At 44.6% G+C, this 17446-nt stretch overlaps 1 protein-coding gene across 3 annotated transcripts; it reads right to left on the reverse strand.

Annotated features, from left to right (window-relative positions):
- Positions 1–839: 839 nt before the first annotated feature.
- Positions 840–17015, reverse strand: galnt7 (UDP-N-acetyl-alpha-D-galactosamine: polypeptide N-acetylgalactosaminyltransferase 7). Of its 3 annotated transcripts, XM_080520176.1 has the most exons (16): positions 16580–17015; positions 14381–14492; positions 12918–13230; positions 9347–9513; positions 9131–9261; positions 8940–9019; positions 7336–7518; positions 6915–7097; positions 5451–5568; positions 5211–5333; positions 4566–4681; positions 3912–4014; positions 3738–3836; positions 3446–3574; positions 2939–2969; positions 840–2725 (listed from the first exon to the last, which is right to left on the reverse strand). In XM_080520176.1, exons 1-16 carry the CDS (start codon positions 16700–16702, stop codon positions 2619–2621), a joined length of 2118 nt encoding a protein of 705 aa, XP_080376302.1. In that variant the 5' UTR covers positions 16703–17015; the 3' UTR covers positions 840–2618. The 3 variants fall into 3 exon arrangements, with proteins under 3 accessions (XP_080376302.1, XP_080376301.1, XP_080376300.1); XM_080520175.1 differs by lacking the exon at positions 6915–7097 and having other exon boundaries at positions 16580–17014; XM_080520174.1 differs by lacking the exon at positions 7336–7518 and having other exon boundaries at positions 16580–17013.
- Positions 17016–17446: the final 431 nt, after the last annotated feature.

Genomic DNA, 17446 nt, shown 5'->3' on the forward strand with positions numbered 1-17446 from the left:
TTCACTCACCAATGTAGGCAACGGCCATGCAAGGCAGCCAATTCATCCAATAGGATTGATGTGGGTTTCAGTGTTTTGCTCAAGGACATTAGGAACTGTGTACACATAGGGAATCAAACCCACACCGTTCTCATTGACAGACAACCAGCTCTACCAAGCGAGTCGGTTCCTCTGATCATTTCTTTTAAGTGAATTAGAATCAACAAAGGTGACGTACCTCTGCTGTCATTGGACCAAATCATTTGTATTTCATGGTTCCCTGCTGCTGTATCAGAACTTTGAAATGTGTTGGGGAATCTAACAAACTGTTTGAACAATGGTTTTAAGCCTTATTGGGCAGTCCCAAGTCTGATTTTCTTATACGCCGCCATGCCATTCCACCATTTTAGTCCAGAATAACAAGGCCCACATGAAAATCATGACATCTGAGCTCCAGCAAACCCTGATGCCTACAATCTGATGAAAATATGAGGCCGACATGAATTTCCCTGAAACACGTTTTAAAAGCACAGTAATTGATGGGTGGCTGCAGACTGGTCCTGAACCAATGTGGAGTGCTGCTTTCAGTCTGTACCAAAACACTGAATCAAGTAGGGAAGCATTTTAGAAAGAAAAACACGCAAAAAAAATTCTACATGTATCAGATGCTCCACAGTCTTACATGATCATGTTTCGTGAACACATGAACCCAAACTACAGGGCGACAGGTGGGTCAAACCTTCACCGAGCTAAGTCGGCTCTTAACCTTGTATCATCAGGTCAAACTGCAGCCAAAGTAAAATGCAGCTTCTAAGTTTTCGAGTGCGACCACAACACAGCAGACCACACAGTGATAGTTGTAAAAGTCAGTTCTTTAATTTTTCTCACCCACAGTCCAGCCCGTATTATTAAATCTCTGCTATAAGTTAGATATTTACATCATTCAAGGCCCTTCACAAAATGCATCATGATCTTTAGAAAGAAATCTATTTACATTGTACAAAACATTGCATACATGATCAGCCATTCACCAAACAAACCCTCTTTCCTTGCAAAAAATAAACACCCCCCCAAAAGCACATTTATTCAGTTTCATTCATGTTTTTGTCTCTTCACACGGAGTTTGGCGGTGGAGTGACCACGGTGTGGCCTTTCCTCTGCTTTCTGACAGCCTGGTACGTCACAGGAAAGTGGTCGGCTACCGAACGCCTCCTCCACGCCGCCAGTAAGGCGGGCAGTTTTGTCAGGCCTGAAAGCGTCTCAGTGTCTGTGGAAGCTTCTGAAGATCGAGGCGAGAGGGAGAGGAGGGGACTGATGGGAAGCAACAGAAGTCAGAAACTGAGGGAGCCACTCCTCCACAGGCCTTTGTGCTTCTCGTTAAGCCGGACTGTCGGTTTCAGACATGGAACGGTGGACTCGACGCTTCAGACACAATGTGGTCCAATAAATTCAACTGTGCAATAAACAAAACACTCTGAAACACGAAGGATTTCAGTAACGCCACATGGTGTTGGAAAGCAGCGTCCAGTCCATTGCACAGCTCTTACTTCTGAGATTCAACCAACCGTTTTCCGTCAGAATGACTCACAACACCACCCAGTGGTGTAAAATGGAGTTACATGTATAGCAGTCAATATCTGGATGATTTGGGCCATTTCAAATGTAATTGTCAATAACTACTGATCATTACATAGCATTACAAAAATTAATTGCGACTGTAGTCAAAAATATAATACACCAAAACCATTTTTTTTTTCTTTTGCAGTTTGTTTATCAAACAGATGGAGTGGACATCATTTACTATTCAGCAAATTCTCTTGATTGTAGTTGTAAACATTTGTTTTTATGCAATTTCAATAAGGTTAGAACTAATAAAATATTGGCAAAATGTTATCTCAGGATTAAATCAAATATTCCATTGCATTATTGGCTCTTATTACATTTAAAATGGCCAATCTGATTCCATTACGGCCTATTATTGGATTATTAGTTGCTGTATCGCGATTGGTCTGGCTAGCCTTTGTTAGGACATAACATGATTGTTTCTTCACATTCTATTGATTCTTTTAGGTCACTTTGAATGCTTCTTACTGGGAACCCGACATTGTAGCTTTAAGGCAGGAGAAAGCAGGGCCGTGCCAACAGTGGGCCGATTTTTAAATTCAGTGCAGCAGCCAGACAGAACAGAAGATGTTTCATTATGCGGGTTTCCCTTCACTGCTCCAGTCCGAAAGCCTGTTATCCAGTGTTTGCGTTGCGATTGAATCCTCCACCAAATTAGAATCGATTCTTTGGTAAGTGAGTGAATCCGTGTGGCTGAAGTGTGAATGAATGGTGGACGTGATGAATGAGAGGAGTGGTTTAGAAAAGACCTGAGAGCCCAGCAGGAGCAGACGGAGACACAGTGGAAGCCCAGCCACCACAGAGACCCGCCCCAAAGCGTCAGCGCAGCTTCACACGTCTGGAGTGTCGGAACAACGCAGGGACGACTGACGGAGGCGTATGTGAGTCTGACAGCGGCTCACAAACTTTTCTTCTTTTTTTTTTTTTTTTTTTTTATGTAAACTTGGAGCTCGGATGCACTCGTCCTCCTTCGGTCACTGCTCGCCTCTTTCCCAGCAGCCGGTGGTTTTTTTCCTTCAAACTGCCACGATGTTGTTCATCTCCCACCGCTGAGTGGTTTTGCTGCCGTCGCAGTCCGAGATGAAAACTTTGTGCAGCAGGTCGGAGCGGTCCAGACATTTCTCTGAGAGCAGAACAGCAGAATGTTGAGTACATCACATGTAAAAAAAACCACTTCCTGCGGAGAAACATAATTCTTCATTTTTGGCACACTTCATGAGAGGACAGTTTCTTTTAATGTTTGTAAAAGAAAGAAAAAAATTAGCTTTTTTTTGGGTAACATTTTAACTCAACTTCTGCTCATTTACAAACATTGGAATCGTGAATTCATCTTTACCTGTTGGCACGTGAGTGAATCGATGGAGATCCTGAACAAACAGAGAGAGAAATGTTGGTTAGATACTTCATATAATATGCAACAAAGTCAATGGATGAACAATTTCTTGCCCTTTTTAAAGGTATCAATCGTTTAATTCCGTTGAATGAAGTACATTTATCACTACCGTGTTTGGACAAATCTGAAAGGCCAGACTTTAACCCCGATCCTGAGTGTTTAAATGTCATTGTTCTCATCACATCCTGGCTCTGGACCCCAACTCTCCATAAACACACCATTTCACGTCATTAAACTAGCCATAGAATTCTTGAAAAGAATTATCAAACCAGACTCCTATTCTACATGATACTCAACCAAAATTGTAACTGCGTTTATGCCAATATTGAGTCATAATCTGCATTTTCAAATGGGTAAAGACAACATGAAAAGGTTGATGCCTTAGTTTTCACACAGGAGATTGAAGGGAAGGAGACCGTGTGTGTGCGTGTGTGTGTGTGTGTGTGTGACCTTGTCGTAATTCCACTCCTTGTTCTGGTTCTGCTCGCAGTGTGTGATGATCACAGCTGAGTTGTCAGGTCCTCTGGTCAGACACTGGTCATACTGCATCAGCTGGTTGGCCTCATTGATACGGAACAACTACACACACACACACACACACAGTTGTGAGATTCACTGACGCACTCAAAAAGATATTTGATTCAGACTAACCAGTCGACACTGTTCAACCTGCTAATCGATCACATCCCGTTGAGATATTTTCCCCCCCATCAGGACTGAAATTAACCGAATGTTTTCTCACCTGGTTTCCGCCCATCCTGTGGCAGGGACCCGTCTCCACGTTCCCGCCGTTTGTGTGTCCCATACTGTCGATACAGTAAAACGTCTCGAAGCCCCGAATCTATAGGAGCAGCGACCAGCTGAGACGAGTCATATCAACGTGTGTGTGTGTGTGTGTGTGTGTTTGTTTCCCTACCTCTCCCCACTCTACGTTTTTAGGAGGAAGTGGGTAGTGCTGCGTTATGTCGTACGCGATTTCCTCCATGAACCATTTAAAACTCTTACATCGATGTTCCTCTCTAGGGAAAAAAATGAAGGTGAAAAAAAAACAAAAAAAAACTTCAGTGACTAAATCAACAAAACAGGAAAACACTCCAGAAGTCTTTTAAAGTCAATATTGATCATATTCATAAAGTGACGGGCTGTTTTGGAAAACCTCTTTTTTCACGATATAAAAAAACTTTTTTAAAGAAAAGAAAGAAATTAAAACATCAAATGTGAAAATCTTTAAACTTCAAATTTAAATAATGTAAATAATTCTACAGCTTTAAAATCTGATATATGTCGATCACAGAACATTATATGTGACATATGAACTACAATTCAAGCGTTCATTTTCTTTAAACTGATAATTATGGTCTACAATTATGGGGGGGGAAACATCTTGATCTTATGAAACGTTCACAAAGTTTTAGATAAATCTCTTTAAAATATAATGAAACAAAATAAGCTTAAATGCATGTGATCAAACTTGACATTATGAGACAAAGACTGACTTGTACAGACAAAGCGACGCCAACTGTGTACGAGGTTGGGGGGGGGGGGGGGGGGGGGGGGGGTTTGTCGGTACCTGAAGCGTTTCAGGTCACTGATGTCTCCGTAGGCCAGCGTGAGAGTTTCAGGGCGGCTGGCGTAGAAGTAGTCTTTATATTCATCCCACCACACCTCCACCACACGCACATAGTTCTGGAAACACACGGAGGATAATAACCAGCAGCAGTTGACATTTGTCCTTTTCTATCCAAAAATAAAGCCACGAGGTTTGAGATTTTTTTTTAAATGAATGGCTGCATGTGCTATAGTATTCCTAATAGAATCTCTTCACATACACAAGAGTGGTGAGAGAGAATATTGTCAATATGTCAATAATGCACCGTTTCTTCCTCCCAACTGTTTATTGTAAAAGCTCGACTTCAGAGACGGATTGAACCAGCGCACAGAGACAGATGTGTTGACAGGTCACTGAAATCAGGCTAAAATTCTTTGTGGATTTCACTTTGGATTGAAGTTCGCACCGTCATGTTTGCACGACACCTGTGTCTGCAAACCATTTTGTGAAAAACATAAATCTTTCTGTGGACAGCGATAGATGAGACAAACTTTCAACGATAACTGAACGTTGTGCAGCTTTTACAACAAAGAGAAATATATAGCTATTTTTTTTTTCTTTTAAAATCAAATTCATGTTGGAAAATTTAAAGGCTGTTAGAAGTACCTTCAGAGTGGGCGACGAGCCAACGTGTGCAGGTGGAGGGTTCCCTTGCCATCCATGAAGTCTGTATATGTGACCAATCCGAGAGCAGGGCACAAAGAGCAGCTGGCCCCCACACTGCCAGATCTACACACACACACACACACACACACACACACACACACACACACACACAGACAAAGGGATCAATGTGATGAACCGGAGGCCCGACAGCGTCTACAAGCTGTGAAAATCCACGCCTACCTTATACGATATTTCAAAATTCTCCCCTCCCCATATCTGCAGTCCGGGGTCGTACAGCCCAAGTTCAAAGAAGAAGTCTCTCTCGATGGCAAAGAGACCTCCGGCCATGGCTGGAGACCTACAGGTGGACACAGACACACAAACAAACAAACAAACAAACACACACGAGCATTGAAAAATACGCAATCATCATCCTCTCACTTTGCTTTACTAATATGTGTTCATTAAATCTTTATGTGCAACAACCAGTCCCTCCAGAAAGAGCAAGCCTACAACTTTAATGAAAGTGAGCAGTATTTACGCCGCCCTTGATGTTTGTATTTAATTCCGGCATTTGTTTTTTTTTTTGGGGGGGGGCATTGAACTCAACTGACAAGGTTGTAAAAGCAGCATCACCTGGCATGTTGTCACACAACAGCACATGGTGTGAGAATATGATAAAACATTCATTAGCAAAACGAATCATCCCAAAAGGCTGCAGGGAACTACTGGGGAAAGGATTTAAGTGCAACACTGCAAATGTATCTTACCAGAGAAATTCAGTAATCATCACATCTCAGGATCAGACATTTGCCAATTGAATGAAACATTTTTTTGATTGTGGACACATTTTTAGTAAACAGCATAATAAATACAATTGCAACGATTAAATTAGTCATTTCCAATAGTATGCAATTTTTACATCGCAATTTATCACCTCTGACTTGCAATTATTGACATTGCATGTGAAAATAACACTTTTAGGAGACAATTTAATGCAAGGCGTAGTGAAAGACTGCCAGATCCTGGAGGGACCGATCAAATAACACTGGAGGTTACACTTATGGCATTGAGAGAGCCTGAGAAATGAAAAAAAAATGTGACCGTCACACAAGAAAAATGAAGAAAAAGTATGAAATTATTGAAAGGAAGTAAACATGATGAATGGAGAAAGTGACTGGGGCAAAATATGAGAGGGGGGGTGGGGTGGGGGGGGGTTGATGGTGCCTGGTTCGAACCCCAATTCACACCAGAAGCTCCCCTGCAGACCCGATAAACTGTCCCAACGGAAAGCTTGAGACTGAACCGTGTCTTGTCGAGAAGCGGCTCTGACCTCGTGACGTCCCTGCGATTTTACGTTAGTTGAAGAGAAAGCGAGCACACAGACTTGAGTAGCGGGAGCTGTTGTCAAAACCAGGACTTCCAAACGGCATGGCATGAAAGCAGAGTTACAAGTCAGCAGACGTGACAGTGATCAGCTCCTTCCAACACGTCGGAGACACTTTTAGATTTAGTCGGTTAGTTTTGATATGCAGAAAGGAATCACTTCTTTTGACCTTTAAACATTAACATGAAAACATTTGTTATTGAAATCAGATTTTAGATGCATTATTGACAGTTTGGCAGTTTCCCCAAACATTTGAGAAGATCCATGTTAGTCAGGATTTGTCCCCAGATTAGTCGGGGGATGTTGGTTTTCTGTACCTATATGGCTCGGTCAGAGTTTGTCTGCGTTTTTTTTCTCTGTCTCCAAGAGGAACTCTCTTCCAGAGCATGCTCCAGTCCCAGGCTCCTCTAGCAAACCCGTTGTCATCTCCTCCACCCTGGGGCTCCATGGTGTACTTCTGGCCGTGGATGGAGTCAATCAGAGGCACTGTACAGACCGTTCTGACGTGGGGGGGTTGGGGGGAGGCATGCATACAAGATACGAGGGGGTGGGGGGAGGAGGAGGTGGTGTACATGGAGGGGAAATACAGGCAGCCGTGCCAGCGAGAAGCACAAAGACGTGGGGGTGTGAGACGGGAAAGGGGGGGTGAGACAGGACAGGTGGGGGGTGGGAGATGGAGACAGAGAGAGAACAGGGATGAGTTTCAACATGCCGGGGCTGCAATGTCGCCGTGTGTACCGGTAAGGCTGCGTTGTGTGTTGTCTCTTGGCCTTCTCTCTCTGGCTAAGAGGAACCCTCTTCCAGAGCAGGCTCCAGTCCCACGCTCCTCGAGCCAGGCCGTCGTCATCGCCGCCCTGCTGGGGCTCCATGGTGTACTCATTACCGTCTATATAATCTATTAAAGGGACAGTGCATATTGTCCTACACACAAACACACAGACACACAAACGTCTGTTTTGGGCCGAGAATCAACATACAAAAACCGGTTCCAAAGAAAGTTGGGATGCTATGAAAGTTGTATATAAAAAGGGCCATGATGAGCAAACAGACCAATATTATTGGATTTGTCAGTTTATATATATATATTTATATACATTTCTTTTTTTTTTTTTTTTTAAAGAGGACAGAAGCAGGAGGAGGATGTGGAATCTCGGCTGACTGGTTTTTTTCTATTGCTTTCTTCACAATGAAGACATGTTACAGAGTTTATATGGAGAATGTGGTCCAGTCTCATTTTTCTGAAATAAGCAAAACCTTTCTCCAACGACATGTGTACGAGGGCAGGTTTAACGTGTGCAGACAGCACAACATGAAAAACAGTCATCCAGATTCGTCAAGCAATCAATCAATGACTCTTGCAGTAACTATAGCCGGGATAAAACAAACATGTAGGATGCAAACTCACTGACTGGAGTCCTGACAAACACAATATTAAGGACACGCCTCACTCACTGCTGGTCATTGTTCATACATCTTGGATAAGGATTTAACTTCTATTGGGGAAGGAAGTTTCCAATTGCCCCTTCTGAATTAAGATTTTTGTTTAATTGCCACATAGAAGTGTGGCAGGGAAATGCAGCACTTTAGAGTTTAGGATGAGCATTTTTCTTTCATTCGTCTCTTCTTGCCACTGCCCCTCCGTTTCAAAACGTCTACCTTGGTAATATACTTTTTTTTTTTTCTTTTTAAACAGCAAAACATCCCAACTTCCATGAAACTTGGGTTGAACACGGAGCTCGGACACACGCCTTGTGCCAGCAGTTGCTCTAAAAACGGTACAATTGTTGTTGTGTGAGAAAAGATTCTGCATGCAGGACGAGAACAGAATGGAAATGTTGACGGATACAGTACCTGTAACCTACACACGCTGAGACGATATCAGCAGAACGGGTGCGCTATTTGAATGAAATATAGAAGACAAGTCGTGTAACGCTTACTGGAACGCGTGGCGACGCCCTCCTCACATGTGAATAGTAAGAAGTCCCTAGACACAGGTTGGTAAAGCACTGTTGCTTCACGGATACGCCTGTAACCACTAGCTGTTGCGTCACTGGCTGTTGCACAGTCCTACAACTTGACTGGGTTGCAGAATCGAGAGAAAACATGTTCCAACTGTGTGGAACGAAAATGGAGTACTGTGCAAACCCACGTGCAATACTGTGGTTGCCACTGTGAGCCGCTAATCAGTGTGTGAAGAAAAGCATCGGGGTTATCAGATCCACAAGTTAATCATTTACCTACTTTTGTTCTCTGAATACATCACAGGTCACACCAAAGAGCTCCAGGGCAGTTATTGTTCAGTAGCCAGCTGCAGTACAGTGAAGCCAGTGTGAGTGTTTTACCTGTCTTTGGATATGGGAGCGACCAGCGGGGCGTACCAGTTGACTCCGACCTCACAATGAGCGTCCAGGTAAATCAGCACCTTTGGAATCGAAAGAAACGCAAAACAAAACAGAAGCAGGAGTTCATCCAGCCCGATGAGGCGCATTCACAGTATAGAAAAAAAGAGTCGCAGTAAAAAAACGGATCCTACCTGTCCTTTATTGGCCTTGTAAGCGCCGATGCTCCGCGCCTGAATCAGGCCTTCTCTCTTCTCGTTCCTGAAGAGCTTCACCAGGCCGTTCCACTGCTTTATGTACGTCTCCAGGCGCTCCTTCAGATGCTCTGCACAGACAAAGAATACACTATCAACACGTGGTTGGAATTAAGAGGCGCCTCCATTTCAGGGAGAGCAGAGGGCAGAACTCGCCCTTGTTGCTGAAGTCGTCGATCATGACGATCTCCGCCAGGTATCTCCTGGGAGTCCTCTTGATGACGCTGTGCACCGTCCTCATCAGAGTGGACCAGCCTTCGTTATGGAAGACGATCACCACGCTGGACGTCAGCAGTCTGTCGTCATAATGCCAGTATTTACACCTGGAGGACACACACACACACACCGGGAAACAAACGTCACTTCCACTCATTTAGTGGAGCCGGGAGCTCTGAGCTTCAAGTTCACAGCCGTGCCCAACGCTGCTCTATGGACGCTCTGTGATCGAGACACTCTGCGACCTCCTCCACCTCCAAACCTGCGCCTCCTTCCATCTCCTACACTCATCCTGTCACAACCATGGAGGCTGCTTTGGCGTCCAGCGCTGTGTTTGGTGCTGGCCCTTCCGACAGCGTCACTCCCCCCTGGCCTCCACCTTCAGACCAAACCACTTCTTCTCCACCCCTGCAGTCACAGGTCTCTCTGTGGCTCTCACATCATGTACAGTGGCGACCAGTGATGTCGGTAACGCATTACTTGGTTACTTATCAAACTACATTTGGGAGATTTAAATAAGGCAAGCCCCCTTCAAAATGCTCCGTTACGACGTTCTAATCTTGTGCACCTGATGCGATATAACGGTGTGTGATCTTAAACACTTAAGGTGGGGATAAAAACTAGGTATCCTAATTTAGTCCTCGCCAGAAAATTCATGCGATTATAATTGACATTTTACAGAAAACATTTTCTTGAGTCATAATTGCTGAAAAATGCAAATATAAATAAGCAGTTTTAAAATTGATATTAAATATCCAATTGTACAAATATGTTCAAACAAAAACAAACAAAAAAAAAACACAGGATTTTGTTGGTGTTGGACTTTGTTCATGACTGGAGTTGGTTCAGTTGATCTGCTGCTTAAATGAGGAAATGATGGGCGAGTGTGTGTGCCCACACACTTCTAATCCCTCCATTGTTGGTTGGGGGTGAAACATCCGATGTGTTCTTCACCGGCACTGAAGTTGCAAGTGGGTGGGTGGAAACGCTGCGTCTTGTGTTCTTGTTTAGCGTGAACACCACATTTTACTTTTCTGTGATTTTACATAGGACGTTACTTTTTAAAAATGCTAAGACTAGTTAGTGTTTGTACAAGTTGTAGAGTGCAGATATTCGCAAATCGAAACCTTAAAATGTTGCTCTGAGAAAGGGGGATCCTAGTTGGGTTTTTTTTTGTTTTTTTGCTTGAAAAGGACAATATAATACAGTTGAACATTACCCGGAACTCGCATATGAATATTCAATGCTCAATGTCCCTTTTCCAATCTTGTTTGGGAACACCTTAAGCCCAAACACATGCATGCCAGGTGAACTGGTGACCTTAAACTGTCCCTCGGCGTGAGTCTCGAGTGCGAGTGGTTGTCTCCGTGCATTTGCACCGAGATCGACTGGAGACTTGGCCCGGGTGCATCCTGCCTCCCTGGTCAGCTGGGATTGGCTCCAGCAGCCCCGACCCTGAACAGGACAAGCTGTATACAAGACGGACGGATGGATTTCACGCGTTCTGACCACCGTTTGCCATATTGTCAAGGTGCGATTTTTCCATGGTTTCTTCACGTGTTCCTGGTGCGCTGTGCTGGCTGCATGTCACTATAAAAAAGCAATAAGAAAAGCAGCGGTGGGAAAGCCGTGGATGAATCGGCAGCCTGAGCTCTGAGCTTATGTTGAAAGCCCCTGAAGAGACGAGGCAGAACTCGGGCGAACCGACGGCAGAAACGACACACCGGAGAGTCTTTTGAGAAAGACCCGACTCAAAACACCCGAGTGATTTGTGAGATCACTTTGGACGCTTGCTTGCTCAAAGAAGTGTGTGGCAGTCAAACCTTGCCCCTCCTTCCTCAGTAAATACCAACGTGTCCAGTGTGTGTTTGCACATTCCCGGAAGAAGATACAATGTTCTTCTGACTAAGTTCCTTCAGGCAGGATCTCATCTGGTTGTTTGCACAAGCTTTTAAAGTAACCGAGAAGGCTGAGAACTGGTGATTATCACCGCAACATCAAAAGCTGCTGTACTATTAGGCGGCGGCGTGGTTCCTGCATCGTTTAATGCACAATCTAAAAGAAGGTATTCAACTTGAAGTGACTCGTATCTGGCTAGAAAAGTACATACATGACATTTACAGTGCCTCATCTCAGTGACTCTCCTGACCTGCATCACTTATTTTTTTTAAATTAGGGAACCCCTAAAAACAACAACCATTTTTTTCTCCAGAGTAGTTTCACATCCTTCTTCAAACTATTATTTTTCAAGGAAGCTCTTTCTGGGGACAAAACGAATTCAAACACGTACCCTAAACGACTACTTCTACATTGATTTCTCTAATTTTTTTTGTGAATGATTTTACTTGTGCCCAGTGTCTGAAGTCATTTGAGCGAGATAACACACACAGAGCCACGTCACACAGCTCACATTTCCAGGACCTGGATAATTGACATAAAACAGCATACACACGCTCATATTGTTGACTAAGCCTGCCATATGACACTGTGTGTGTGTAAAGGCTGGGTAAACACTGTCACGCGTCTGCTTTGTTTTTAAAAGCTTTAGTGAAGGATTATTCTTTCTTTTATAAACATTAACCATGTTGCCTGAAGTTGTTTTATAAGTGCTTCTGATTGGATGCAATCAAAACAAATATAGTCAAATTGTGCAATAAGTGTGTCAAACAATGCTCTGTGTGCCGGCATTGTGTTTAGAAGCTTCGCTGATGTTTCCCTGGATGAATATTATTCCTTTATTTTCCAGGCTAGAAAATACCCATCTTGCCGGAGGTCTTTTTTTTTTTTTTTTTGTATCTAATCAAAAGCAGTCAAACTCAAAATGTGCACTAAGCAGATGCTCTTGATGCTTTTCCGTGAGCCAAACCTGCATAACAATTGTGTGCAAACATTTAGAAAGATGTGGAGAATAATTATTCCTCATTTCTTCTTTTAAACTGCGAAAAAAAAAAAACTGCGAAAAAAACATGTTTCCTAAAAGTTGAACTTTGGCTGCTTCTGAGTGGAAACTACTATGACTAAACAAAGAAGAGATCCGGGTGTGTGACTGATGGAGGGACAGACCACATGTCCCCTGCTTTGTTTCGAGACTAAAAGTGGACGTCTGTCGTCGACAACGGGACACTCAGATCTTAGAACATGTCAAATAATTAAGGTGTAGTTAGTGCACATCGCTGCCGGCTACTTTTGGAGGGTATGATTGTCTCGTGCAACACGACAGGTCGTGCAGAGGCCGAGTTCCGTTTCACAACTTATCCTAATGGGTCCTGTTATTTGGTTTCAGTGATATTAAAATTATGCCGGGGCGTCGGTGCGTGTGGAGGCTTTATGAGGGGAGTGTGCCTTACTGGTGGCCAGAAAAAGAAAGAAAAAAAACGATGAGAGTACAACCATTGGTGGTGTCAACTGTGTTAAGAGTCATTCAGTGATTCAGAATGACTCGCCGTCGTCCCCTCCCACAGAAACAGTGGAAAAACAAAGCTGAGCTTCCAGAACAAGTGGCGGTACTCACTCGTCGTGGCGGATGTCGTTGATTTTTCGGTCCAGGGAGATCATGTCGCTGGCCACCATGTTGAAGCCAAACTCTTTGATGGAGGCATGGACAGCGTCTTTGTACTCTGGACCCAGGACAAAGGGCTTGCCCCCCTCTCCAGGACCACCAGGGACCCCCGGGGGCTCGGGTTCCTTGGGCTCAAAGTTTCCCATGATGCCCTTCTTGAGAACGGGGCTGGTGTAGGCGTGCGTGTGAGGCTTGAAGGTGACGTACTGCTGCTGGATCACCTGCTTCTGGTCCGGCTGCTGGTTGGGCTCCGGAGGTTTGGCCCCTGAAGGTGACGAGAGCTTTTGTTTTACACCCGATTTACCTTCCTGAGGGAGCTGGGGGGGGTTAGAGGTCATGCTCAGGCACGTACAGCCCAGGAATTCAAACCAGCAAACCTCAGAGTTAAAGCTTTGTTCCCTAACCTGTGAAGCACCACTCCACCTCAGCATTCTCTCATGCTACTTTCAAATATGGATTAAATTACTTTTGATCAATTTAATACGGATTTGCCACAATTTCTGGACTGTTGAGCGCAGCTGAATAGAAGCCACACCCAACAGATTTATCAAGAAAAATAAAGATAGTCGGAGTTAGGTTATGCGGCATGAAGCTCATTAACCCGTAAAAAAACATAAATTAGCTGAGTCACTGTTTAAGCCGCAGCGTTCAAGGCATGTGAAAAAGGGTAGCGGCTCGTAGTCCGGAAATGATGGCGATCAAACGAGTTCAGTAGAAAACCAGATTAAATTATTTACAAAGTGCAATTCAAAGCGTAGCTCCTGAAACTCACGTCTAAGCAGATATAAAGACAAAACCATGTGCTATGCTAACGGTACATTGTTCCATCTCACTGGGCTGGATCCTCTCAGTTCTGAGTGTGTGAAAGTTACATGGATCATGCCAACTTGGTTTTTTTGGGAAAGTGAAATTCACTTTTTCAATTCCTCCCAAAAAGAAAATCAACCGAATTGCCATCCGCCTTGATCCTACCAGTCCACACGGTAATTCCTTATTATACCTATTGACCGTCCTCCCGCCTCATAAAACTCAACGACTGATTCACATAATTTGCTCTGGGTGGATCGTTAACGTCGTCTGTATTTACATAGAGGAAGACTCAAACGTGGAGAAACATCTTTCATACAGGACAAGGCTGACATGTTAGCAATGTGTATAAATCGATTAAAAAACTAACGCATAAATGCATCTGTGTTTGTATTTAATCCAGATAATATATTACATTGCGACATCACACTTATAAATTAAATTCGAAAAGCAGTTCTGTGTCGACAGGTCACATTTCCTCCTGCACACGCCTGCTTTAGTCTCTGCTTTAGAGAGTGTGTGTGTGTGTGTGTGTGTGTGTGTGTGTGTGTGTGTGTGTGTGTGTGTGTGTGTGTGTGTGTGTGTGTGTGTGTGTGTGTGTGTCTCACCCTGTTTGAGCCTGATGGCGTTCAGGTCCACCTCCACGCCCTCCACATGAGGCCACGGCACCACCGGCTTGAACTGATCAGGCCGCTCTGCCCTGGGAATCAACGCTTCATCCTGAATGTTGGAGTGCACGATAAGAACGCAGGAACAAAATTGTGATTAAATGTGACGGCACGCCAACGCCGTGCCACTGACGGAGCGCAAAGCATCTCAATCTCGAAAAGATGGAAGCAAATGACACGGATTGTCTGTCTCGATGAGGTCACAGTGACCTCTGAAGCTCTCACAGTCAGCAGCGAAGAGCAAATTCTTATCTTTGATTCAGAGGTGGCGACGATACAAATAAATATCAGTGGAAAACAAGACGAAGCCTGACAGATTTAACACCCCAAGTTCCATCTTTTCAAAAAAGTTTAGATATGAAAAGAAATATAATTCTGACGCCACGAGGTGCAAAATGGTGAAATGTTTAAAAATAAAACATTTTCCCGGCCTGGATTTTCTCAACAATTGACGACTGTTTTTACAGCAGCCTGGAGGGAAGTCAAAACAGCTGAGAAGATCGTTGGCTGGCTCTTCAATCACTGGAAGAACTGCCGTGCACAGTTGGCGCTGCCTCAAAAAGATCCACGTCATCGTTAAGGACAACACACACCCTGCTCATGCCATTTGAACTGCTGTCATCGGGCAGACAATACAGAGCATTAAAAACAAGGAACAACCTGGGTAGTTAGGCAGCAAGCTAATAGCACATAGCGAATGGCGACAGCAGAGTTATGTGCAAGATAAAGGGCAGGGATATTTGGAGGACCAACTTTCAAGGCAAAAAGACATCAATCTAATCCTTCTCGCAAATCATATCCTTATCGCAACAGCATGTTTACAGAATATCACACAGAACGAGCTTTGTCATAATTAAGAATGTCAAAAACTATACACATACAACAGATTTATTTCCACTATTCAATCCTACAATATGGACTGTGTTCAACTCTTCCTTGAAGGATTCCCACAGGGGTTTAGACATTCTGTAGAGCATTTCTGAGGTCATGAACTGACGGGGCTGTCTGACCCGACTGATGGCTTTCAGCCCAAACACAAGATAAAACCCTGTCAACTCAATGACAACCAGCAACCTACAACCCAATAAAAGATAAAGGTCATATTAGAGAGCTAAAACATCCACATTTCTCTGTGGTTCTAATTTTAAGGCTTACAAAAGGGACTATATTATTCCCAGTTACACCAGAACACAGTGCTAAACTTGCAGAACCAGTCCAGAACCTGCTTCTGCCAAGTGGTAAGACGACAAAAGGTGAGGTGGGGGTGAGGTCTACTAGTAAACATTTCAGAATGAACATTTGCAAGTCCTTTTATTTAATTTTTTCCAGGAACTGAAGATGCCACAGAAAACCACAAACACAAAACATATAACTAAATCCAACTACAAATGAGAAGTTTAATGTCAACTTCCTTCTGTTCTAAATTATTTTAGAACGTTTTACTTCTTTATGCTTTCTTATTATTGGCTGATGTTTTTTGGTCAGCATAAGTTGACCAAAAAACATATTAAAAAAAGAAAAAAAATCTGTGTGATGTTAAGAATTTTTTTTGATTCGTATTCCTTTTGTACCAGTCTGAGATTGAACCTGACTTCATACCCCTATGAGAAGAGGATTCACCGACACACCTGAATATACTACTTTTATGTTAAAAGAAGAAGTTACTCTGGAAGATCGCTTGTCCTATAAGGGGTTAAGACAATGTAAAAAAAAAAAAAAAAAAAAAAAAAAAAGTGCTGGAATTTACACTGTTAGTTCCGCCTCGTATCAACTCGTTACTCCAAAGTTGTGACACATGCGGATGTGCATCCTAGAGGAACAAAGAGTGAATGAAGTGAGGTGTGCGTGAGCTGTCAAAAAAAAAAACAACTAACATGGTAACCTGACTTATGTGAGAAATAGTGCAGCTGTGCATCCAGTTGTGCTCCAGAACAGCTGATCACCATGACAACGTGGACACAGCTGAACGAAAGCTCTCCTGTCTGCCCCACGAGCCTCTATACGTGTGAACGCAAAGCAAACGGGAGCAGCGATTAAACACCGATTCGCGTGTCTCCCTGTGGCTCCGGGGTTTCTGCTGTTTACGTCAACACTGGGAATCGTTCCCCGCCGTGTGCGCTTCCTGGAGCCGCGACTCACCTTCCTCTTGAACGGGTCCTCGTCGTTGGGCTTCGGCGACAGAGACGACCACAGCACCACCAGGCCGAGGAATGTGCCGACGACGAGCAAACTCCGGAGGAGGAATCCCACTTTCAGCCTCATGTCGGTGGCCGTTTCCCGGCAGCCGGGCTGCCCGATGCTAAGCTATGCTAAGCTATGCTAAGCCGCTCGTGCTGCGAGCAGCGGCTGACAGCAGCGGCGCGAGAGAGGCTCGCGGAGCGGCCAACGGCCAACGGCCAGCTAACTGTTCAACTGTAGTAGGTCCTCGTCTGGTGGAGCTGCGGGAACCCCCGGTGGAGCTGCTGGAACCCCGGCGGAGCTGCTTGGACGGTGGTCTCCCGGACCTGCTCCCACGGACTGTGAGCTCCGGTTGCTTCGCCCCCCCCCCCCCCTCACCACCACCACCTCCTCCCTGCTCAGTCCCTCCCGCTGCAGCGGAGCTCTGCCCGGCTGAGTGGCGTGGAGGAGCGAGTCTACCTCCCGGCGTGTTCTCCCGTCACACACACACACACACACACACACAGTGTCAACTAATTGCTCCTCATCACCCTCTCATACTCCCCGATCAGACATGCTGTTGGTACTGCCCCCGGGGAGAGCCAGGCTCGGTGTGGCGGCGAGTGCGTGGTGCAGAGCAAACAACAGGTCCGCCCGCTCGTTAACGGCCGTCAGGTCATTAACGATGAAGCGTCAGCCACTCTTCACTGTCACTGCCACGTCATGTGGGCAGGCAGCGGCCGGAAACACGGGAGGGCAATTTGGATTTAAACTCAACCCGTATCACCCACCCCCCCACCACCACCACCAACACACGCACTTCCACTGGTCCATCCAACCACAACCATC

This window comes from Blennius ocellaris, assembly GCF_963422515.1.
Source record: "Blennius ocellaris genome assembly, chromosome: 3".
Taxonomy (NCBI): domain Eukaryota; kingdom Metazoa; phylum Chordata; class Actinopteri; order Blenniiformes; family Blenniidae; genus Blennius; species Blennius ocellaris.

What these genes read in the sequence shown, in the direction of transcription:
- galnt7 (XM_080520176.1), bottom strand. Translation starts at nt 16,702, where the DNA reads ATGAGGCTGAAAGTGGGATTCCTCCTCCGGAGTTTGCTCGTCGTCGGC. An exon ending in ACAAGGCCAATAAAGGACAG is followed by an intron (nt 9,020 to 9,130) that starts GTAGGATCCGTT and finishes TCGATTCCAAAG; the next exon opens with GTGCTGATTTACCTGGACGC. An exon ending in ATTTTGAAATATCGTATAAG is followed by an intron (nt 5,334 to 5,450) that starts GTAGGCGTGGAT and finishes GTGTGTGTGTAG; the next exon opens with ATCTGGCAGTGTGGGGGCCA.